This window comes from Scyliorhinus canicula, chromosome 22, assembly GCF_902713615.1.
Source record: "Scyliorhinus canicula chromosome 22, sScyCan1.1, whole genome shotgun sequence".
Taxonomy (NCBI): domain Eukaryota; kingdom Metazoa; phylum Chordata; class Chondrichthyes; order Carcharhiniformes; family Scyliorhinidae; genus Scyliorhinus; species Scyliorhinus canicula.
Genome location: NC_052167.1, coordinates 28045778 through 28070658, shown reverse-complemented (window position 1 = coordinate 28070658; position 24881 = coordinate 28045778). Strand labels below are relative to the sequence as shown.

The following is a 24881-nucleotide window of genomic DNA, read 5'->3' as shown; positions in this document are numbered from 1 at the left end:
GAAACAGGCTCGAGGGGCTGAATGGCCCACTCTTGCGCCTATTTCGTATGTACATTTGCTCGTTTAGTAGAAAAATTCAGTGGAAAGTCCAAAGATGTGCAGGTTAGGTGGATTGGCTGTGATAAATTGCCCTTAGTGTCCAAAATTGCCCTTAGTGTTGGGTGGGGTTACTGGGTTATTGGGATAGGGTGGAGGTGTTGACCTTGGGTAGGGTGCTCTTTCCAAGAGCCGGTGCAGACTCGATGGGCCGAATGGCCTCCTTCTGCACTGTAAAATTCTATGTTCTATGATGATCTATTACATCATTAAACTTCACTGAAATCTTAGTGAGAATGACTGGGTATGATTTACACTAGAGTGTGATTTGTACAACAGATGGTGGAGGTGTTTAGGCTCGTACAAGTGATTGGATATGCGGTCACAGAGGCTATTGTGATTTGGAAAAAAAAAGGTGCAGTCTATATCGGCAACATGTACATAGTCAAACTTGCATCATCTTGATTCTGACCTTGGTCTTCCCTGGTATCTGGGGAAGGTCAGGACAGCTGCAGTGTGAAATTCAGAGCTGGGCTGCAAGCTTAGCTCCACCAGAGATAGAATAAAGGGATCCCTTGAGAAAGGAAACCAGCAACTCGGACATTTACTATTGCTGGGGTCTTTGCTCCACAACCTGAGGCAGGGGTAAACCGCCCACCGGAGGTATTGTCTGTCTTGGAGGCATGTGGATTTTAGCATGTGTATTACAGCACAGTAATGTGACTGCTGAAGGCTCTGCTTTGGTTAGTAAAGGGCTCCATGTTCATGCTCTGCTTAAACTGCGATTGACTTTACATGGAGCGTACAACATAAGCCTCTTCACACATGTCTTCTCACCCCATCAGCATATCCCTTTTCCCTTTCTCTTTCATGCTTATTTATTTCCCCTTTTATGTATCTGCATTTCTTCTCAACTTCTCGTGATCGTGAGTTCCACATTCTCTTGGAGGTGTAGAAGTTTCTTAAGAATCTTTATTATTGTCACAAGTAGGCTCACATCAATTAATTCCTGATTGGATTCATTGGTACGCATTGACTGAAGGATACTAATCAGTCGGGAAGAGGTGGCAATAATGATGTGAAAATAAATTTTCTTGATGTTGACAGTCTCTTGAGTTTCGAAAGGGTCACTCGGGTGAATAATAACACTGTCCTGGTAGCAATTTACATCCAGCACTCCCAAGGAGCAAGTTGGCACCAGACACATTTGATTTAGACAAGTCCACGTTTGACAGTGTGCAGTACAGCATTTTCACTACGTTGTTTTGAGATTTAAATGAGTACAACGCTTGGCAGCGTCTTCGACAAAGTGTGGACTTGAGAGTTACTTGGCAAGGATTCAATTGGTGACTTTTCTAGAATTGATCGGGCATTGCTGTTTAAACTCGTGTTCTCCACATAACTGTGGTAACTCAGTTCTAATTGTATTTTGCTTTCCTTGCACCTATTGATCGTACATATATTTTGGTGTGCAGGTTGGGTGTTCATTTCAGGAAGAAGCTGACAGCAGCAGTGGGACTTGGTGTTTGCTTGCTAGAGTTTGAACAGTCTCAATCCAGTTACAGGTCAGCAGCAGAGGCCTAAGGTTCAAACTCCTTTCTAATTCACTGATTTAGCACTGTAGAAATGGAAAAGTCCGTGGGGCAAAGTTCAGAGGAGATGTGCGAGGCAGGTTTTTTTACGCAGAGGGTGGTGAGTGCTTGGAACACGTTGCCAGGGGAGGTTGTGGAAGCAGATATATTAATGCCGTTCAAAAGGCATCTCGACAAATACATGTATAAGATGGGTCCAGAGGGATACGGCACAAGGAAGTGCTGAGGGTTTTGGCCAAGGTTGGTATCATGACCAGTACAGGTTTGGAGGGCCGAAGGGCCTGTTCCTGTGCTGTTTTCTTTGTACACCAGGATTTCAACTGAGGTACGTTATTGGTAAAGGAGAGGCAGATTTACCCGGTTGCATCTAATCTGAGACCAGCTGAAATGGAAACATTTTGGTTATTAGCACCGAAAATCCTGAATCTTAGGGTGAGCACAGCGCTTTGAGAAACCGCGTTGCCCTTTAAAATGGGTTCCAGTTGAATTCTGTCAGTAAACTTTATGGTGGAGAACCGGTGGAGAATATTTTGGTGTTCATCACTTTTCAACCTTCTGCTGTTCTGTCTGAATTTAAGAGTACAGATACAAGTATGGTCTGCTTTAGGTTGGATGTGTAGTTTGCCAGCTTATATCATTTTTATGTTGCCTTCCATAGTTTTGTGTAAACTTTCAGTATAGCAAACATTTTGAAAGCTAACATATAAACCGTTAACAGGATTAGTATTAGATTGTAGTATATGTTTATAGCACTTTAGGCAGATTTGAACATTAATCTTCTTGTCAACATTCATCCTTTAAATATGATTTGCTGTTTTGTTTTTCATTCGGGGTACTTGCGTTTGTTTGCTGACAAAGCAACAGTGATTGCACATCAAAACAGTTCACTCTGAGGCGGCACGGTGCTTCATGGCGCTGAGGACCCGGGTTCCATCCCGGCCCCGGATCACTGTCCGTGTGGAGTTTGCACATTCTCCCCGTGTCTGCGTGGGTTTCACCCCGACAGCCCAACGATGTGCTGGGTAGGTGGATTGGGCACACTAAATTTCCCCGTTAATTGGAAAAAAAATTAATTGTGCACTCTAAATTTATATAAAAACTCAGTTCACACTGATCTTGAGGATGATGCGACCGCTGCCGTTGTTGATTAAACCCCATCTCCTGGGTGTGCAGGTCCTGTGTGAAACCAAATCCTCCCTGACCACAGCACAAAATCACTCCACATTTAAGACTACATTGTCACCATGCCTCCAGAGGTTGCACATGGTGAATATCCAAAGTAGCAATGAACATCCCAGTGATAGATTGGGATTTGGGTACATTACTGGAGGATTATAGCGAGTGGGGGACTTCACCCTGCATCTTTTTATAATCTTTATTAGTGTCACAAGAAGGCTTAGATTAACACTGCAATGAAGTTACTGTTAGCTCCGAAAGCTGGTGTTTGAAACAAACCTGTTGGACTTTAACCTGGTGTTGTAAGACTTCTTACTGTGCTCAGCCCAGTCCAACGCCGGCGTCTCCACATCAATCAATTTTTAGTTAGATATCCACAAGCTATGAAATATGGCAAAGCGTGAGAAATACATTAATTGTAACTCAATACTTTTTCTAAAGCTGTGCACGCAAACGCTAAGCTAGTTTTGATAGGCACCATTCAATCGCGAAATAATGTCCAATGTTTGACTAACAAGTTATTCTCCAAGTAACACACATTCATTTGAACAAACCGGGAGGTCCCAGCTAAAACTTAGAAGCCAATGAAAGCCAAGGAGGGGTTAAACCAGAGTTTAGAATTCCCTTAAAAATAGGACCTCGTGGTTTAGGTTTGTTCCTGAATTCTTGAAGCATTCATCTGCTTTGTTTGTGTTTAGTGATTTTGTTTGTGCTTATGGTTTTGCCATGTGCTTGACTTTTTAATATATTGTTTGATATTTAATTTCTAAGTTTTATTCAGTTTGTACTCGCCCACGGGTCAAGTTTTATTCTCTCCTGCAGATCTTTTTCAAGTGCGTACCAGTGAAGTGACTAACAATAAAGACTTTTAAAAAAGACTCGACCAACCGGGCTCCCAATTCGTATTGAGAGAAGAAACTCAATAAGAGGATGCATTAGGGAAGTAAGGAATTACATGCCTGGAATGCTTTGCCAGTGGTGGTAGAGGCGGGTACGATAGCATCATTTTAGATGCATCTGGACAGATATATGAACGGGTGGGGAACAGAGAGAAGTAGACCTTGGAAAATCGGCAACAGGTATAGATAAAGGATCTGGATCGGCGCAGGCTGGGAGGGCCGAAGGGCCTGTTCCTGTGCTGTAATTTTCTTTGTTCTTTTGTACATTGGGTCAATAATGAGAGGACACATAGAACAGTACAGCACAGAACAGGCCCTTCAGCCCTCGATATTGTGCCGAGCATTGTTCGAAACCAAGATCAAGCTATCCCATTCCGTCATTCTGGTGTGCTCCATGTGCCTATCCGATAACCGCTTGAAAGTTCCTAAAGTGTCCAACTCCACTATCACAGCAGGCAGTCCATTCCACACCCTAACCACTCTCTGAGTAAAGAACCTACCTTGGATATCCCTCCTATATCTGCCACCCTGAATCTTATAGTTATGTCCCCTTGTAACAGCTACATCCACCCGAGGGAATAGTCTCTGAACTTCTATTCTATCCCCCTCATCATCTTATAAACCTCTATTAAGTCGCCTCTCATCCTCCTCCGCTCCAAGGAGAAAAGCCGAGCTCCCTCAACCTTTCCTCATAAGACCTATCCTGCAAACCAGGCAGCATCCTGGTAAATCTCCTTTGCACCCTTTTCAATGCTTCCACATCCTTCCTATAACGAGGTGACCGCAGCTGCACACAATACTCCAAATGTGGTCTCACCAGGGTCATGTATAGTTGCAGCATAACCCCGCGGCTCTTAAACTCAAGCCCCCTGTTAATAAACGCTAACACACTTTAGGCCTTCTTCACGGCTCTATCCACTTGAGTGGCAACCTTCAGAGATCTGTGGACATGAACCCCAAGATCTCTCTGTTCCTCCACATTCCTCAGAACCCTGCCGTTGACCCTGTAATCCGCATTCAAATTTTTTCTACCAAAATGAATTACCTCGCACTTATCAGGGTTAAACTCCATCTGCCATTTTTCGGCCCAGCTCTGCATCCTGTCGATGTCTGTCTGCAGCCCACAACAGCCCTCCAACTCATCCACTACTCCACCAATCTTGGTGTTATCAGCAAATTTACTGACCCACCCTTCAGCCCCCTCCTCCAAGTCATTGATAAAATCACAAATAGCAGAGGACCCAGCACTGATCCCTGTGGTACACAGCTGGTAACTGGTCTCCAGTCTGAAAAATTTCCATCCACCACCACCCTCTGTCTTCTATGTGATAGCCAGTTACTTATCCAATTGGCCAAATTTCCCTCTGTCCCACACCTCCTTACTTGCTTCATGAGCTGACCATGGGGAACCTTATCAAACGCCTTACTAAAATCCATGTATATGACATCAACTGCTCTACCTTCATCTTCATATGTTACATCTTCAAAGAATTCAATCAAATTTGTGAGGCAAGACTTACCCTTCACGAATCCGTGTTGACTATCCCGGATTAAGCTGCATCTTTCCAAATGATCATAAATCCTATCGCTGAGGACCTTTTCCATTAACTTACCGACCACCAAAGTAAGACTAAACGGCCTATAATTACCAGGGTCATTCCTATTCCCTTTCTTGAACAGAGGAACAACATTCTCCAGTCCTCTGGCACTATCCCCGTGGACAGTGAGGGCCCAAAGATCAAAGCCAAAGGCTCTGCAATCTCGTCCCTTGCCTCCCAAAGAATCCTTGGCTATATCCCATCTGGCCCATGGGACTTGTCGCCCTTCAGGCTAATACATCCTTCCTCAGAACATCTACCTCCTCCAGCCTACCCACCTGTATCACACTCTCATCCTCAAAAACATGGCCCCTCTCCTTGGTGAACACTGAAGAAAAGTATTCATTCAACGCCTCCTATTTCTGCTGACTCCATGCACAAGTTCCCACTACTGTCTTTGACCGGCCCTAACCTCACCCTGGTCATTCTTTTATTTCTCACATAAGAGTAAAAAGCCTTGGGGTTTTCCTTGATCTGACCTGCCAAGGACTTCTCATGCCCCCTCCTAGCTCTCCTAAGCCCAGTACCAAATCCAATGTGGCTCCCCCTCTTGTCGGCCTATCCATATATTGTGTCAGGAGACCCTCCTGCACACACTGTACAAAAACTGCCTCATTCGAACTCTTTGACCTATAGAGGTTCCAATCAATATTTGGAAAGTTAAAGTCACCCATGACAAGTGCCCTGAGACCACCACACCTATCCATACTCTGTTCTGCAATTTCGTCCTCCACATCTCTATTACTATTTGGGGGCCTATAGAAAATTCCTAACAACGTAACTGCTCCTTTCCTATTTCTATCTTCGGTCCATATTACCTCAGTCGGCAGATCCCCTTCGAACTGCCTTTCTGCAGCCGTTAACCGATCCTTGATTAACAATGCTACTCCTCCACCTCTTTTACCACCTTCCCTACTCTTGCTGAAACATCTATACCCCTGAACTTCCAACAACCATTCCTGTCCCTGTTCTAACCATGTCTCCGTAATGGCCACAACATCGTAGTCCCAGGTACCAATCCACGCTCCAAGTTCACCTACCTTATTCCGGATGCTCCTTGCATTGAAGTAGACACACTTCAACCCACCTTTCTGTCTGCCGGTACATGCCTGCGACATTGATACCCTCCTCAGTACCTCACTAATCTCAACACTGGCTTCTGGACTACAGCTCGTTTTCCCAGCCCCCTGACAAATTAGTTTAAATGATTGTTTAAACGATTAATTTCAAGATATTTGGAATAGAGGGCAGGAGAAACTTGACCCAAGAGGCTGTGATATTTACTTCCAGGGTTAGTCATTAAGGTAGAAAGTATCAAATTTCTAGATTTAGATTGATGAGGAGATGCCGACGTTGGACTGGGGTAAGCACAGTAAGAAGTCTTACAACACCAGGTTAAAGTCCAACAGGTTTGTTTCAAACATGAGCTTTCAGAGCGCTGCTCCTTTTCACCTGAGGAAGGAGCAGTACTCCGAAAGCTTGTGTTTGAAACAAACCTGTTGAACTTTAACCTGGTGTTGTAAGACTTCTTACCAAGATTTAGATTTGACAGGCAGATGATGGAAAAGGGGCTGCTGGGATTTTGGGAATAGGCTGGGTGGGTGTGTGGACCTACATGCAGGTTAAAGACCAACTTGGGCAGTTGAGGGCAAGACCGCCTTTTTCAGAGTTAGAAACACAGAATGCTGGATAAACTCAGCAGGTCTGGCAGCATAGGGGCTGGTTTAGCTCACAAGGCTAAATCGCTGGCTTTTAAAGCAGACCAAGCAGGCCAGCAGCACGGTTCGATTCCCGTACCAGCCTCCCAGGACAGGCGCCGGAATGTGGCGACTAGGGGCTTTCACAGTAACTTCATTGAAGCCTACTCGCGACAATAAGCAATTTTCATTTCATCTGTGGAAAGAAATAAGAGTTAAGTTTTCGGGCCTAACTAACCCTTCTCCTGAACTGGAGAAAGGTAGAAATATAAAGAATTAGACAGTTGAATAGGGGGTGGAGGAGGTGGGCAGGATAGAAGAACAGGGATGGGTGTGGGCGAAGGAGACCGTGACAAATGTGTCATGGACATAAGATAGAAGGGAGTGTTAATGATGCCATTAAGGGATGAAGAGTGTTAATAGCAGCAAAAGGTAATATGCTGTTTACAGTTTGAGCCTCCTATCGATTTTTATGCATTAGATTGAAGATCATGGGAGCGAATGAGTTAGACTCAGACTGCAGCTTGTTTTTGGTTTACCACAGTGAAATCCAAATCAGTCCGCTGTTTCAGTCGACTATGGAATTGCATACAATATGCATCATGGAAGCAGGCCATTTGGCCCAACCAGGAAAGAAGCTAGTCTATTTTCCTGGGACGGTGGGAATAAAAAGATGCCTGGTTGCAAAGCTGCACAAGCAAAAATGTGTTTCTCCCCACTTGTGCTCTAACTCCCTGTTGTACCTCGAAGGAGAAGATAGTAATCAATTGATTATTGTCCGTATATTGATTATTGCTGCTGCTGTGTCATTTTGTATCCTGCAAATTGCAGACTTCTGACATCTAAGCAAAGCTAAGCAGCAGTCCGATATTGAATTAACACGATAAGTATCTGAACCCATTCCATTTCTTTCCACGAGAGCAGGAAATATTCCTCTTGCAATCCACAAACTCAGTTTGAAAATGATGTGTCAATGTTTGAGGTAAAACTCTGCTCATATGTTAACGTGCCCTCCAAGGTTGTCAGCATTGATTCCGGGAAATAGGTTTTTTGCAGAAATCTATGGACCAGTCAGGTACCATTACTAATTTTGTAGAGGCTGCAGGGAAAAGCCTTTAAAAGGATTTCCACCATTGGTGATGGTATTAGTTGGCTGCTGCTAACTGACTGAAACAATGACAGCAGCGGGGAACACTCCTGGGATTGAACCGCTGGCCTGTATAGTCTCCATAAAGTGGCCGAGGTAGCATGATCCTCAATGGTCTGGTGGTCTGAAGTGGGACAGATTTCCATGATCCACTCCAGCTTGTACTATCTTGATATAAATGTGGAGGCCTGTTTTAGATGCTGGCAACTGTTCTGCTTCAGTGGTGATCACATGGAGCATGGACAGCCCATCCACAGGTCTGTGCCCGAAGAGGGTATGTATGTTATGTTGCTATTCCATCATCATAGGGTCGCAAAATGGTTACTAAGTGGAGAGGAGCCATGGGACCCATCTCGTCTGTGCTGTCTCTCGAAAGGCGCAGTTCATCACATGCTGCACCCCTGCCTTCCCCCCCCCCCCCCTGCCCCGGCCCTTTCACACCCATCCTTTTCAGATGAATATTGAATTCCCTTTTGAATGCCTCCATTGAACTTGCCTCCTCTGCACGCTTTGGGCAGTTCATGCCCAAAGGAGCCCACATTGCAATAGCCAGTTATTTCATTCTGAGCATATCACTTGGGCTAAACAGTTCAGATAAATTGCTGATCTTGTTCAGCTTTCTGAACGTTACCATAGCTACAATTCAATGCTAACTCGCCTGTGGTTCATTCCAGATCCTAACCCCTTGCTGCGTGAAAACATTTCTTCTGGATGAGCTTTGAATAGTGAGTGGTTTTAATCCGGTAATATGGCAACGGATGGTTAAACCAATTGTTGGCAAAAACATTCTAATCTGCATCCTCTGGTCATAAGGGAGCAGAGATGAGGAGCGTAGAAAGGGAAATGATTAGGATTTGGGAAAGATTTACAGTGTACAACCTTTCAGTGCATCACTTCTGCGCTTATTTGTTGATGGATCCACGTACTGCATCGCCCAAAAATGATTGGTTAAATTACTGGAGGCTGTGATAATCGAAGCTGTTTGCTCTCGGTTCTTATCCCAGGATCAAACTTGTTGGAATGTTCACTCCAACCATAGTAAAACTTATGTTAAGATTTTGGTTACAGCAGTGCCTCAAGTACTTTATATCATAAACATAACCCCAAGCTTGTTGATCTGTAACAGAATTCCCAGACATCTGTTTTATATAAAGTACTTTTTCTTACTCGCTGTCACCTTCTCCCTGTGTTCATGCTCGCGTTCTCTTTAACTGCATTTGAATTGGTGCTGGTTGACAGGCAGAATGGCCTTTTGAGGGGAGCAGCCTTTATAGCCATACACCAGCTTCTGGTTTTTCTCTGAGTAAACTGAGCTGTAATGGAGCATTAGGAAGGAGCCCTGCTATTTCTGCTGGCTCCAGTTATGCTTGCGTCCAGGAAAAGTCAGGCCCTGGAAACTGCTGTATGTGCAGTGCTTGGCTCCGTTATATGGCAGTGTGTCTTCATTGGCAGGAGAGGCGACCATCTGCTGTACACTGAATGTAACAAAAACTTTTGTACTCCACCCCAACCACATTGCAATAGCCATTTCATTCTGAGCATATATACAGTATCACTTGGGTGAAACAGTTCAGATTAAATTGCTGATCGTGTTCAGCTTTTGAGAATTTCTGAACGTTACCAAAGTTACAATTCAATATTAACTCACCTACTGACCCCTCAAAGTCTCCGCACTGAAGTCCACCAGAATACTAGAAGTCCGCCTGAAGTCCACCAGAATACCGACCACTTCCAATGCAACAACGCTAGATCAGCCCACCGTCCTCTAGGAGAGAACACAGTAAGAAGTCTTACAACACCAGGTTGAAGTCCAACAGGTTTGTTTCAAACACGAGCTTTCGGAGCACTGCCCCTTCCTCAGGTGAATGGAGGGAACTCATGTTTGAAACAACCTGTTGGACTTTAACCTGGTGTTGTAAGACTTCTTACTGTGCTCACCCCAGTCCAACGCCGGCATCTCCACATCACAGGAGAGAACAGTTCACTTGATGCTCCCTGCCATTTCACCCAATATCTACCCCTTTCAACACCAGTGCTTTAGGGTTGAGTATGTGCTTCACCGGCACTTGCTTCCCTGTGTCCCCTACCACTAAGAAGGACAGGAACTGCGAGTTGCAGGGTGGCACAGTGGTTAGCACTGCTGTCTCATGGCATCGAGGACCCAAAGTAATAATCTTTATTGTCACAAGTAGGCTTACATTAACACTGCAATGAAGTTACTGTGAAAATCCCTCAGTCGCCACACTCTGGCGCCTGTTCGGGTACACTGATGGAGAAATCAGAATGTCCAAATTACTTAACAGCATGTATTTGGGACTTGTGGGAGGAAACCGGAGCACCTGGAGGAAACCCACGTAGATAAATTGAGGGCGTGCAGATTCCACAGAGACAAGTGACCCAAGCCAGGAATTGAACTTGGGACCCTGGAGCTGTGATGCAACACGGCTAACCATTGTGCTGTTGTGCTGCCTCCAGTGGGCAATGTTGAGAAGGCGGGGCCTTCATGAATAACCTCAGCTGGTACTTGAATTGAACCCGTATGGCTCGCCTTGCTCTGCATCAGAGACCAGCTATCTAGCTAAGTGAGCTAAACCGGATCCGGGTTCCATCCTGGCACGGGGTCACTGTCTGTTTGGAGTTTGCACACGCTCCCCGTGTCTGCGTGGGTCTCACCCCCACAACCCAACAACGTGTAGCATAGATGGATTGGCCCCACAAAATTGCCCCGGTGGGGAAAAAAAAACACTTGTTGTGTGAACACCCATCACATCCAAGGTCACTTTTATTCTGCAGATCCTCATGACTGGGGAGGAAACTCAACGTTATTCTGTGTGTCATTCAACATTTGAGAACGAATGCTCAGCCCTGTTATGGTCATAAAGTCATTTGCGATATAGTTGAGTTTCTGCCAGTTTTACCTCTTTTATAAAGCTGAAATTTTCACCAATTTGCATACATCTTGAGATGGGTCGATTATCTCAGTTGGCTGGACGGCTGATTCGTGATGTGGAGCGAGGCCAACAGCGCGGATTCAATTTCCATCGTAGCGAAGCTCCGTCTTCTCAACCTCGCCTGAGGTGTGGTGATCCTCGGTTAAATCACCACCAGTCAGCCGCCCCCCCCCCCCCCCCCCCCCCCCCCCCCTCAAAGGAGAAAGCAGCCTCTGGGACTGTGGTGGCATTTGCACACTTCTACATCTCGAGCTGCTAATACGAGCACAACTTGGTGATGCTGTTAAAATGCTCATGTGACTGCATCCTGTAATACATTGCTGTTACCCTATCCTTTCCCAAGTATCTGTATTAGTGCAGTATTAATTTTTTCCCTATCACTTGCCGTTTTGAACAGAGGAGAACTTTCTAATTTTGTTTTCATTGCCAATATCTATCTTTCTAGTTATGCAAACCCACCTATGATTCTTTTGTATCTTGGAAATTGTCAATGGAAGCTTACCTAAATTGGCTTGGCAAGATACAGAATTAACGATAATACACCCGCATTTAAAATCTGTGCTTTTAAAGGGCAGAGGTGTGGTTCGTTCACTCATTTATAGATTTTGTTGTCGCTGGGACTTTTTTAAGAAGCAGTGCAATTGTCCTCGTCATTTTAATTTCTTGGATGCAGGGAATTTCACTCACCTGTGTAACTGATTTCCTCCATATATGCTGTGCTTTAAGGTACCTTGTATCTTGTTCTCCACCAGTGGGAAACCCAAGGCTCAGAGATTGAGCTGAAACTGCAGCTCCTTAAAATTAAGACAAGCGAAGCCTGTGAAGCAGAAAATTGAGTTGCCAGGGTTTTGTGGGGCACAAGGCTGTAGGGGCACAGTTTGGGTAGGCAAATCCGAGGCTCACTCATGAAAATTGATCATACCAGGAGGACTGTGTGCAGTCCTGGTTGCCATACCATAGTGTTGCCGTTTTTACCTGCTATAAATACGGCAATCAATAAGGTTGCCCTTCTTTCTTTGGGTATCAATATTGTATTGCTCAGAGTCGCCAGGTATCAAATGATACCACCACAAGATTCAACCAGATATCAGTCAAAGAGCCAAATACCAGTTAGTTCAAGACCAAGCGTACTTTGTTTACACACACAATTAATCATGCACCATAGACACTACTAATTAAACTACGCCTATCAACTATGACAACCTGTACTTAACTTCAGGCACCTGGCTTAGGTCAGACGAACAGTGGCCTTTGCTCGAATCTGGATCTATCGGGTCTGAAGAAGTAACTGCTGCTCAGCTGGGCTCATCCGTCTGATAGCGGGCATTGAACTTGAACTTGCTTCTGGTGGTACTACAATTGGAGGTAGATGTTGCCGGAGCGCCAGGTCCAAGAGAGATCGGATGCATGGCGGTGTCTCTCTTTATCCTTGGGGAGTTTCGTGCTCTTTTGAGCGGCCCTTCAGTTTGGACCCCTTAATTGGGTAGTCCTGATCACTGGATTTGATTTGAGCCAATAAAGGGATGGACGGGCATGTCCTAAGCGATCATTGACCCTGTTGTTAATGCTTCCTGACTACAGGGAGTGGCGCCAAAATGTCTGGGATTGCATCGGTTGCTCAAGTATCAGTCTTGTCTTACGGAGATGGGCCATCAAAATGCTAATCGGTTGGGGGTTTCGATGCTTTCTGGATTCTTCGCTCACAAATATACATTCAGGCTCTGAGCGTGGCTGAACCTTGCATTGTCCATTTTTCCCGTTATGCTTTGCGACCGTCCATATTTCTTATTGTAAGTGGCCATCCCAGATTGCTACAATAGGAAGGAAGTGATTGCGTGAGAGAGGGTGCAGAGGAGATTCATCAGGATGTTGCCTGGGCTGGAGTGTTTCAGCTATCGAGAGAGGCTGGTTAGGTTGTTTTCCTTGGAGAAGCGAAGGCTGAGAGGAGCCCTGATTGTGGTGTAGAAGAGGGACATAGATAGGGTAGATAGGAACATTTCCCCTTAGTGGAGGGGTCGATAACCAAGGCGAATAAATTTAAGGTAAGGAACAGAAGATTTAGAGGGTATGTTTTCACCCAGAGGGTGGTGTGAATCTGGAACTTGCTGCCTGAAAGAGTGGTAGAGGCAGGAACCCTCAACTTTAAGGAGTATTTAGACAGGCACTTGAATTGCCACAGCATATAAGGCTACGGACCAAGTGCTGGAAAATGGGATTCGAGGAGATAGGTGTTTGATGGGCATCACAGAGCTGATGGGCCAAAAGGCCACTTACTGTAACGCACTATGACCACCTGGGTGAGGTATTGGACAGGTATACCTCAGTATATTGAGCCTTCAAAAGAGGCAACAACTGTTTCACAGCGCCAGGGACCGGGGTCGATTCCCTGCTTGGGTCACTGTCTGTGCAGAGTCTGCACATTCTCCCCGTGTCTGCCTGGGTTTCCTCTGGGCACCCCGGTTTCCTCCCACAGTCCAAAGATGTGCAGGGTAGGCGGATTGGCCATGATAAATTGCCCCGTAGTGTCCAAACGTTAGTTGGGGTTGCTGGGTTACAGGGATTCGGTAGCGGTGTGGGCTGAGGTAGGGTTCTCTTTCAGGGGCCAGTGTGCCGAATGGCCTCCTTCTGCACTGTAAATTCTATAAATAGAAGAATAGGGAACTTGTGTGGAAGGTTGATTGTATGTTTGCAGAGGAAAATGCCACAGTAATACGTTGTCAAAAGCTTGATCTTCTCAAATAGCAGCAATCAGTCACTGTGACCAGCTCCGTTCAGTGCTCAGGCCCCTTGGTTGCTTCTGCTGTTTTCCAATGCACCCTGTCTTCAGACTCGTATTGCATACTTCCTTATACAGACAACGTTTTTCTTCAATACTGCTACAGATTCAATTCTCCTTGCATCCCCCCCCCCCCCCCCCCGGCCCCCGGCAAATCTATTAATGCAGAATATGGGACTAAGATCTTTCCCAGTAATGCAATTAGAAACACGATATTCTAAATGTTATACGATATGGTAAACAATCTGTCTTTTGACTGGCTTGTATTTTTGGCTGCGATGATCCAATCTCCAGAAGTTGTGATTGACGTGACCCAGCACCGGGTTTCCCCAGTAAGGGCGTCCTTGGCATCCCCGTGCCGTCTCCCTCGGGATCAGTCTCCTGTGCGTGGGTTCTGTAGAAATGGAGCTGAAACTAGGGAAAGGAGGTGAAAAGGGAGCTCATTAATAAAAGGCTTGAAGTGGAAACAAATGAATAGAGCAATAAAGTTCCAGAATTCCATACGTCGCAGCCATAAAAGGCGTGTTGCTCTCTGAGGTGCCATCCTTCAAATGAGATGTTAACTCGAGGTCCTGTCTGCTCTTCATCAAATGGACGTAAATGTCCTGGCTAATATTTGTTCATCGGTTAACATCATTAAAACAGATTTTCTCGCCTACGCTACACAATGCTGTTTGTGGGAGCTTGCTGTGTACAAACTGGAGACCGCGTTCCCAATGTTAGTGACTACGTTTCAAAAGTTCTTAATCAGCTACAAAACACTTGGCTGCCCTGAGGGTGTGAAAAGTCTTTCTGCCGATGGATTACCAGCTGCTACTGCTAATTTGGCATCATTTTTGCAGTTCAGAATTTAGATTATTCAATAATTTGAATGCCCTGTCAGAAATATGAAATTGCTATTCCTTCATTGTCAGTGGGTCAATAAACAGGAACTTGCTGTTATTCAGCACTGTGCAGATGTTTCACCCTACGGAGTGCAGCGGTTCGAGGGGGTAGAAGCCCGAGACATGGAGGAAAATGAGAGATGGGCAGCCAATGCTGAGCTGAGGAGAGTGGAGCCACGTATCAAAAGTTTTTTTTTCCAAACAGTTCACAATGCGGTTTTGGCAGATTTAAATAATTAAGTGCAAAGCACACGCAATTTGGACATCCTTGCTGTAAAGGCTGCTCATGTGAGGTTGAGGTGCCAGAAAGGATTCTTTGCTTAGGGGCTGGTTTAGCACACTGGGGTAAATCGCTGCCTTGTAAGGCAGCAGCGTGGGTTCAATTCCCGTACCAGCCTCCCCGAACAGGCGCCGGAATGTGGCTTTTCACAATAACTTAATTGAAGCCTACTTGTGACAATAAGTTATTATTATTAATAATCTGGAAGTGTTTGGAGTTGACAGTGGCAGTTGACAGTGACGGTGGCACAGTGGTTAGCATTGTTGCTTCAAAGCGCTAGGGTCCCAGGTTCGATTCCTGGCTGGGTTACTGCCTGTGCGGAGTCTGCACGGTCTCCCAGCTTCTGCATAGGTTTCCTCCGGCTGCTCCGGTTTCCTCCCACAAGTCCCGAAAGACGTGCTGTTCGGTAATTTGGACATTCTGAATTCTCCCTCTGTGTACCTGAACAGGTGCTGGAATGTGGCGACTGGGGGCTTTTCACAGTAACTTCATTGCGATGTAAGCCTACTTGTGACAATAAAGATTATTACCAAAAAGCTGACATCCCGAACCTGATAAAATCCACCAATTCACAAGAGAAGAACGAGAGTCGCGGTGTGCGGACATCGAATTTTAGTCATCCAGTTCCTGTCACTTGAGAAAACCGATGAAAGTCCATCCGCTTCTCCCCACCTGTGGGTAGGTGGCTGGAGAGGATTCTTCTCCACAGTAGTGGAAGTTCCTAACCTAGTTATGTAACAGGCATTTTATTGGATATCGCGCTGTTACAGTCCTCTCCTGAGCTCAGTTGCCTAAGTAGAGAGGCGAGATGAGGGTTGTGATGTGCACTGTCCATATGAGTACTAATCTGGTAAGACTAGGAGGTTTGTGGGGGCCTTGCGCACAAATGCAGCCACTTTGCAGCTGCCACTATGTAATATATTGGCTTATCAATAAAGGAGGAACTTGATTTTATTTTAGGACCGTGTCTCATTGTCAGGATGCTGACTAACTCTTGGAAGTGTGATGTAGGCAAGCGCAGCAACACTTCTGCAAATAAAGAACAGCTGGGGGAAAGGCAATTATGATGCTATTCGGCAAGATTTAGGATGTATAGGATGGGGAAGGAAACTGCAGGGGATGGGTACAATCGAAATGTGGAGCTTTTTCAAGGAACAGCTACTGCAGTGTCCTTGATAAGTATGTACCTGTCAGGCAGGGAGGAAGTTGTCGAGCAAGGGAACCGTGGTTTACTAAGGATGTTGAAGCACTTGTCAAGAGGAAGAAGAAGACTTATGTTAGGATGAGACATGAAGGCTCAGTTAGGGCACTTGAGAGTTACAAGTTAGCCAGGAAGGACCTAAAGGGAGAGTTGAGAAGAGCGAGGAGAGGACACGAAAAGTCGTTGGCGGACAGGATCAAGGAAAACCCTAAGGCTTTCTATAGGTATATCAGGAACAAAAGAATGACTAGAGTAAGATTAGGGCCAATCAAGGATAGTAGTGGAAAGTTGTGTGTGGAATCAGAGGAGATAGGGGAAGCGTTAAATGGATATTTTTCGTCAGTGTTCACACTGGAGAAAGACAATGTTGTCGAGGAGAACACTCGGGTTCAGTCGACCAGGCTAGATGGAATTGAGGTTCAAAAGGAGGAGGTGTTAGCAATTTTGGAAAATGTCAAAATAGATAAGTCCCCTGGGCCAGATGGGATTTATCCTAGGATTCTCTGGGAAGCCAGGGAGGAGATTGCAGAGCCTTTGTCCTTGATCTTTAAGTCGTCTTTGTCGACAGGAATAGTGCCGGAAGACTGGAGGATAGCAATTGTTGTCCCCTTGTTCAAGAAGGGGAGTAGAGACAACCCTGGTAATTATAGACCTGTGAGCCCTTACTTCGGTTGTGGGTAAAATGTTGGAAAAGGTTATAAGAGATAGGGTTTATAATTATCTTGAAAAGAACAAGTTGATTAGCGATAGTCAACACGGTTTTGTGAAGGGTAGGTCATGCCTCACAAACCTTATTGAGTTTTTTGAGAAGGTGACCAAACAGGTGGATCAGGGTAAAGCGGTTGATGTGGTGTATATGGATTTCAGTAAGGCGTTTGATAAGGTTCCCCACGGCAGGCTATTGCAGAAAATAAGGAAGTATGGGATTGAAGGTGATTTAGCGGTTTGGATCAGTAATTGGCTAGCTGAAAGAAGACAGAGGGTGGTGGTTGATGGCAAATGTTCATCCTGGAGTTCAGTTACTAGTGGTGTACCGCAAGGATCTGTTTTGGGGCCACTGCTGTTTGTCATTTTTATAAATGACCTGGAAGAGGGTGTAGAAGGATGGGTTAGTAAATTTGCAGATGACACGAAGGTCGGTGGAGTTGTGGATAGTGCCGAAGGATGTTATAGGATACAGAGGGACATAGATAAGCTGCAGAACTGGGCTGAGAGGTGGCAGATGGAGTTTAATGCGGAAAAGTGTGAGTTGGTTCACTTTGGAAGGAGTAACAGGAATGCAGAGTACTGGGCTAATGGCAAGATTCTTGGTAGTGGAGATGAACAGAGATCTCGGCATCCAGGTACATAAATCCCTGAAAGTTGCCACCCAGGTTAATAGGGCTGTTAAGAAGGCATATGGTGTGCTAGCCTTTATCAGCAGGGGGATTGAGTTTCGGAGCCACAAGGTCATGCTGCAGCTGTACATAACTCTGGTGCGGCCGCACCTGGAGTACTGCGTGCAGTTCTGGTCACCACATTATAGGAAGGATGTGGAAGCTTTGGAAAGGGTTCAGAGGAGATTTACTAGGATGTTGCCTGGTATGGAGGGAAGGTCTTACGAGGAAAGGCTCAGGGACTTGAGGTTGTTTTCGTTAGAGAGGAGAAGGCTGAGAGGTGACTTAATAGAGACATATAAGATGGCCAGAGGGTTAGATAGGGTGGACAGTGAGAGTTTTTTTCCTCGGATGGTGATGACCAACACGAGGGGACATAGCTTTAAATTGAGGGGTGATAGATATAGGACAGATGTCAGAGGCAGTTTCTTTACTCAGAGAATAGTAGGGGTGTGGAACGCCCTGCCTGCAGCAGTAGTAGACTCGCCAACTTTAAGGGCATTTAAGTGGTCACTGGATAGACATATGGATGAAAATGGAATAGTGTAGGTCAGATAGGCTTCAGATGGTTTCACAGGTCGGCGCAACATCGAGGGCCGAAGGGCCCGTACTGCGCTGTAGTGTTCTATGTTCTGAGCCCACAAGCTGCCGAGATGGATGACCATATAGTGATGGTTGAGGGATGAATGTTGGTCAGGCCAACTCCCTGGTACTCTGCAAATAATGGCTGGAAATGTTTTGCATCCATTTAACAGAGCAATTTCAGCCTCCGTTAAGGGCTGCTCTGAAAGATGGCACTTCCAGTCAATATGATATCCGCCTCGGACATGTGGATTCAATCCACAAACTTCTGAGTCAGATGCATGAACCCAACTGAGGAGGGACTGGCGTGAGTCATTATCTGACAGCTTGTTTCCTTTGAAAAAGCAGAGACTACAAAATGAGCCAATTTAGCAACTAAGGTTCGAAAATACAGGTGATGGTGATGGTTTGTATCGGCCTTTTTCCTCCCCTTCCCTTTTTGTTCAGTTGGTGGCAGTACCTTGCCCATGTATCCAACTGAATGGGCCTCACAACTCAGTCCTTTCCTCCGCCACTTTCTGTGCATTTTCCAACAGGAGTTGATGCCCAATATTGCAAGCAGTTCACTGATTACTATTCCTTTTCGTATCCCTGAAGCACCGAGCTGTCATCTCCTATTGCTTGAAATCAACTTAGTCCCCCGGTACGGAATAACTCTATAGCCGAGAGCTACACTGGACAGTCTTATCCACCAAACCAGTGAGGCTAAGATGAATCACAATTCGGAACAGATGGCAGAATGAGGAACAAAACCTTTGTCAATACTTTGAGCTACCGGGGCTCAAGGATTCTTTAATATTTGACACCGAGATTTGTTCCTTCCCCATCCAAACTTGTCCAGTGTTGGAACCATCCAACGTTTTGCACTGCTTTTGACATTTAGACTAATGTAGTTTATAAGTGCCGGTTGTCTTCTGTTTTTATTCCGAAGCGGTGGACGCAGTTTACTTTGCTCTTTGTCTCCCTCCTGCAGCTGTCCCCTTTCCGCCAACCCACCGCTTGTCATTTGAGGAGGTCTTCGACGTCAATGGCAAACCTCGGGTGGACGTTTTGAAAAATCATTTAATTAAAGAAGGTCGGGTGGAGGAAGAGATTGCACTTAGAATTATTAACGATGGAGCTGAAATCCTGCGGAGAGAAAAGACCATGATTGAAGTGGAGGCACCGATAACGGGTAAGGTGCCAGTTCGCTGCCTGTTGATTGAAACGTGTGTGTTCCTTCTCTCTCCTTCCCCTCACTCCCGTTGAAAACCTAGATAAGGCAAAACTCGGTTGAAATAGATGATCTATTTTAATATTGCTGCCTGTTCCCGTACCAGCCTCCCCGGACAGGCGCTGCAATGTGGCGACTAGGGGCTTTTCACAGTGACTTCATTGAAGCCTACTCGTGACAATAAGCGATTTTAATTTCATTTTTCATTTCAGTGCAAAACGTCTTGAGGCAGCGTGCCCCAGGATTGTCACTCTGGAATTTGGCTCCTATTCCAAAGTAAATCATTAAATTTGAGAATTTGCAGCTTCAGTGCATTTTTAGTGGTTGCCAGATAGCTTAGTGGATGTAAGAGTGACACCATGCGAGCCAAAAGGCCCCAGTATTAATTGAAGGTCACTGTGGAATTAGCTCTTTTTGTTTACTCTTTCATGAGTGTGACTGGCAAGGCCAGCATTTGTCATTCGTGATCATTGCCCTTGAGAAGGTGGTAATGAGCCACATTTGTGAATTGCTGTCCATCTGGCGGAGTAGATACATGTGCTCCTCAGGGAGGGACTTCCAATATTTTGACCCCGCGACAATGAAGGAATGGCGATGCAGTTCCAAGTCAGGATGGTGTTTGCCTCAGAGGGGAACTTGTGTCTGCTGCCCGGGTCCTTCTAGGTGGTAGAGATCACGGGTTTGGAAGGTGCTGTCGAAGGAAGCTTGGCGAGTTACTGCAGTGCATCTTCTATATGTCGCTGCACTAGTGGTGGAGGAGGTGAAGGTTTAAGGTGGTGGATGGGATACCAATCATGCGGGCTACTTCATCTGTCATAGCTCTGAACCTCTTGAGGGTTGGGAGTTGTACTCATCCAAGTTGCACGGTAGCGCGGTGGTTAGCACAAATGCTTCACATCTCCAGGGTCCCAGGTTCGATTCCGGCTTGGGTCACTGTCTGTGCGGAGTCTGAACATCCTCCCCGTGTGTGCGCTTGTTTCCTCCGGGTGCTCCGGTTTCCTCCCACAGTCCAAAGATGTGCAGGTTAGGTGGATTGGCCATGATAAATTGCCCTTAGTGTCCAAAATTGCCCTTAGTGTTGGGTTGGGTTATGGGGATAGGGTGGAGGTGTTGACCTTGGGTAGGGTGCTCTTTCCAAGAGCCAGTGCAGACTCGATGGGCCGAATGGCCTCCTTCTGCACTGTAAATTCTACGAAATAAGGTCATACTCCTGATTGCTGCCATGAAGATTTAGGACAGGCTTTGGATAGTCAAGGCATGACTATCGCCTCTACCCCCCTCCCAGGCCAGACCATCACCACCCTCCGGGGAAAACGATTTTCCTCGAATCCCCCCAAACCTCCTGCCCCTCACCTTGAACTTGTGTCCCCTCGAAAGTGACCCTTCAATTGGCTGTTCCCTATCCACCCTGTTGATGCCCCTAATAATCTTGTCCGCCTCGATCAGGTCGCCCTTCTGTCTTTTCTGCTCTAGCGAAAGCGTGCCTATCCAATCTCTCTTCATAACTTAAACTTCATAACTTTCCAGGAGCCGGTGCAGACTCGATGGGCTGAATGGCCTCCTTCTGCACTGTAAATTCTATGATCTAAATGTTCCATCCCACACAACATCCTAATGAATCTCCTCTGCGCCCCCTCCAGTGCAATCACAACTGGCGGGTGAAAGCAGAACTAGGGGGCATAGCCTCAAATAAGGGGAAGTAGATTCAGGACTGAGTTTAGGAGGAACTTCATCCAAAGGGTTGTGAATCTATGGAATTCCTTGCCCAGTGAAGCAGTTGAGGCTCCTTCATTAAATGTTTTTAAGATAGGGATAGATAGTTTTTTTGTAGAGTAAAGGAATTAAGGGTTATGGTGTTCGGGGCCGGAAAGTGGAGCTGAGTTCACAAAAGATCAGCCATGATCACATTGAATGGCGGAGCAGGCTCAAGGGGCCAGATGGCCTACTCCTGCTCCTAGTTCTTATGTTATGTTCTTATTACATCCATGACTTCATATTTTTAAATGAGTTTCCAAAGGATGGATAGTTCTATATTTTACATTTCGTGTTGAAACCACTGTGGGTGTTCAGTAATGTTAGGAGACGGGGATTAACTTTTTTTTTGCAACAAATTGGATTCCCGGTGAAGTTGGATCTGATGAAACTGGGGAAGGACACGGACAAAAAAATATTAGTCTGTGATTTGATACTAATTTTTCTATTCTTGCCCCCCCCAGCTTAGTTGAGACGTTAGTTAGCAAGGCCGATCACTGCAAGGAGCTACAGCAGGTCCTGCATCGGCCGCCATGCACTAGAAAAAGTTCAGCTAATTGACCATTTATTCTATGGTAGCTAAACAGTTAACTGTTGGTATAAATGATTTGTGTAATTACTCTTCTCACTGCTGCGCACACAGAATCTAGATTAAGCCTCTGGAGGTGAGCAATCATTGACTGCTGCCTGCTTAAGCAAAATTGATCATTTTAAATTGATACTGTTCAGCAGACACCCCTGAGTGTAAGATGGATAGCAGCAGCCTGAAGGTTCACGTGATTTTCCCATTTTGTTTCACACTGGTTTATCGTTGTTTCATGAAATTTACAATTTTAAATGTGATGTCATCAGCAAAAACAAAAATCTCCGATAATTCTACACAATTTCAACACGAAATGTTGGGCCTCACGGTAGCATGGTGGGGGCCTCACGGTAGCATGGTGGCTAGCATCAATGCTTCACAGCTCCAGGGTCCCAGGTTCGATTCCCGGCTGGGTCACTGTCTGTGTGGAGTCTGCACGTCCTCCCCGTGTGTGCGTGGGTTTCCTCCGGGTGCTCCGGTTTCCTCCCACAGTCCAAAGATGTGCGGGTTAGGTGGATTGGCCATGCTAAATTGCCCGTAGTGTAAGGTTAATGGGGGGATTGTTGGGTTACGGGTATACGGGTTACGTGGGTTTAAGTAGGGTGATCAATGCTCGGCACAACATCGAGGGCCGAAGGGCCTGTTCTGTGCTGTACTGTTCTATGTTCTATGTTCTATAATTGCGCCATTCTAACTTTGTGGTTATTTACGGGCGGGGGTCAGTTAGCCCAATTGGATAGATGTGCGATGGAGAATGATGCCAGCAGGGCAGGTTCAAACCCCGGAGCGACAAGTAGTTGATGAAAGCCTGTCTCCTCGTCTCTTCCATGCTTGTGGAGTACTGCCCGACAAATCGTACATAACCAATGGGGTCTCTCTTTTGAAGATAAATGTCATTCGTCCTTAATGGACTATGGGCGGAATCTTACCAGAATTCGGCAAAGTGCCAGGCTCGGACTGAAAACTGGTTTGCAACTCTGCGGTTGCACAGACTAGTTTCCTCTCCAAATATTGAGCCCCTCTGAAGAAAAACAAACGGGTGTGTGGTTTATGGTGTCACTCGGGCGGGGCCTGATAGAGCCTCCACCTGGCCCCCTAACAGCCCCCAACTCCCATCACGGAGGTGGCGGGGGCTACCCCGCACACCAAAACCCCCAACAACAACATTGCCTACATTCATTCATTCATTCATTCTCTCTCTCTCTCTCTCCAACATCGCCTACATTCTAAAATTCTCTGTCTCTCCCTCTGTCTCTCCCTCTGTCTCTCCCTCTGTCTCGCCCTCTGCCTCGCCCTCTGCCTCGCCCTCTGCCTCGCCCTCTGCCTCGCCCTCTGCCTCGCCCTCTGCCTCGCCCTCTGCCTCGCCCTCTGCCTCGCCCTCTGCCTCGCCCTCTGCCTCGCCCTCTGCCTCGCCCTCTGCCTCGCCCTCTGCCTCGCCCTCTGCCTCGCCCTCTGCCTCGCCCTCTGCCTCGCCCTCTGCCTCGCCCTCTGCCTCGCCCTCTGCCTCGCCCTCTGCCTCGCCCTCTGCCTCGCCCTCTGCCTCGCCCTCTGCCTCGCCCTCTGCCTCGCCCTCTGCCTCGCCCTCTGCCTCGCCCTCTGCCTCGCCCTCTGCCTCGCCCTCTGCCTCGCCCTCTGCCTCGCCCTCTGCCTCGCCCTCTGCCTCGCCCTCTGCCTCGCCCTCTGCCTCGCCCTCTGCCTCGCCCTCTGCCTCGCCCTCTGCCTCGCCCTCTGCATCGCCCTTGTGTCCCAATTCTTTTTGTTTCCAATTGAGCACAATGTAGCGTGGCCAATCCTCCTACCTGCACATCGTTTTAGGTTGTGGGGGTGAGACCCACGCAGACGTGGGGAGAATGTGCAAACTCCACACGGACAGTGACCCGGGGCCGGGATCGAACCCGGGTCGTCAGCACCGTGAGGCAGCAGTGCTAACCACTGCGCCACCATGCCGCCCTCGAATTGGGTACATAAATTTGTTTTTTTTAAATCCCCAAAATGAAAGGGATGCATTTCTACGCGGTAAATGTCCTGGGTGAGTATCTGTCAGTGTTTTGATAAATGTTGATTCGAGTCTAAAATGCAGTTGTTCTCTTCTAGTATGCGGGGACATTCATGGTCAGTTCTTTGACATGATGAAGCTATTTGAAGTGGGAGGGTCACCAGCCAGTACCAGATACCTCTTCCTTGGCGATTATGTGGACCGAGGGTATTTCAGCATAGAGGTAAGCAGGTGAAATCCCATTGTCGGTAAACTTTGCTTTGCCCAGTAAGTGGGGAAGAAGGAAGGTCGGATAAGGGAGGTGGTTACAAAGTGCGTGAATGTTCATTATTGAATTTGAGCATGTATCTTTCTTTCCAAAACAAGTGCCTTTCCATGTGATCACATTACATTCGATATTCTCTCAAGTATTGACTGTTCATAGAATTTACAGTGCAGAAGGAGGCCATTCAGCCCATCGAGTCTGCACCGGCTCTTGGAAAGAGCACCCTACCCAAGGTCAACAACTCCATCCTATCCCCATAACCCAGTAACCCCACCCAACACTAAGGGCAATTTTGGACTCTGGGCAATTTATCGTGGCCAATCCACCTAACCTGCACATCTTTGGACTGTGGGAGGAAACCGGAGCACCCGGAGGAAACCCACGCACACACGGGGAGGATGTGCAGACTCCGCACAGACAGTGACCCAAGCAGGAATGGAACCTGGGACCCTGGAGCTGTGAAGCGATTGTGCTATCCACAATGCTACCGTGCTGCCCCATACTGTTGAACCATGCGAGCTTTGTACTGCAGTTTATCAATGTAAAATATTCATCTGCATTGCAGGATGCAATATTGGTGGAATTCAGATTGAAGTATATGTGACCATAAATATACCCGAAAGCTGTTTTCAGTTTCTGGTCAGTGTTGTTGAACCTGGGTTAGGATTCTTGCTGCTGATTGCTGTTTAGTGCCTCTTACAGATCTGCACGTAGGGTTTGCCCCTTATGCACGCCACAGTTGAATAGTCTGCCAACCAGGTCTCTCACAGGTAACTTGTTGATCAACAAAGCACCGTATTGCCACTACTAGATCTGAATTCTGCACCCCTGCAAGAGTCAGCTTAAAAGGAGGGGAGAAATGAACCAAAGATGTGGT

The 24881-nt window shown here is 46.5% G+C and overlaps 1 protein-coding gene across 1 annotated transcript in view; it reads left to right on the top strand.

The window, feature by feature from the left end:
- Positions 1–24881, top strand: part of LOC119956182 (serine/threonine-protein phosphatase 2B catalytic subunit beta isoform) — a 102999-nt gene that overhangs the window by 35438 nt on the left and 42680 nt on the right. The window contains exons 2-3 of the mRNA XM_038783122.1: positions 19169–19369; positions 23838–23962. Of these exons, the coding sequence (XP_038639050.1) occupies positions 19169–19369; positions 23838–23962 (326 nt within the window). The remainder of the gene's footprint in view (positions 1–19168; positions 19370–23837; positions 23963–24881) is intronic.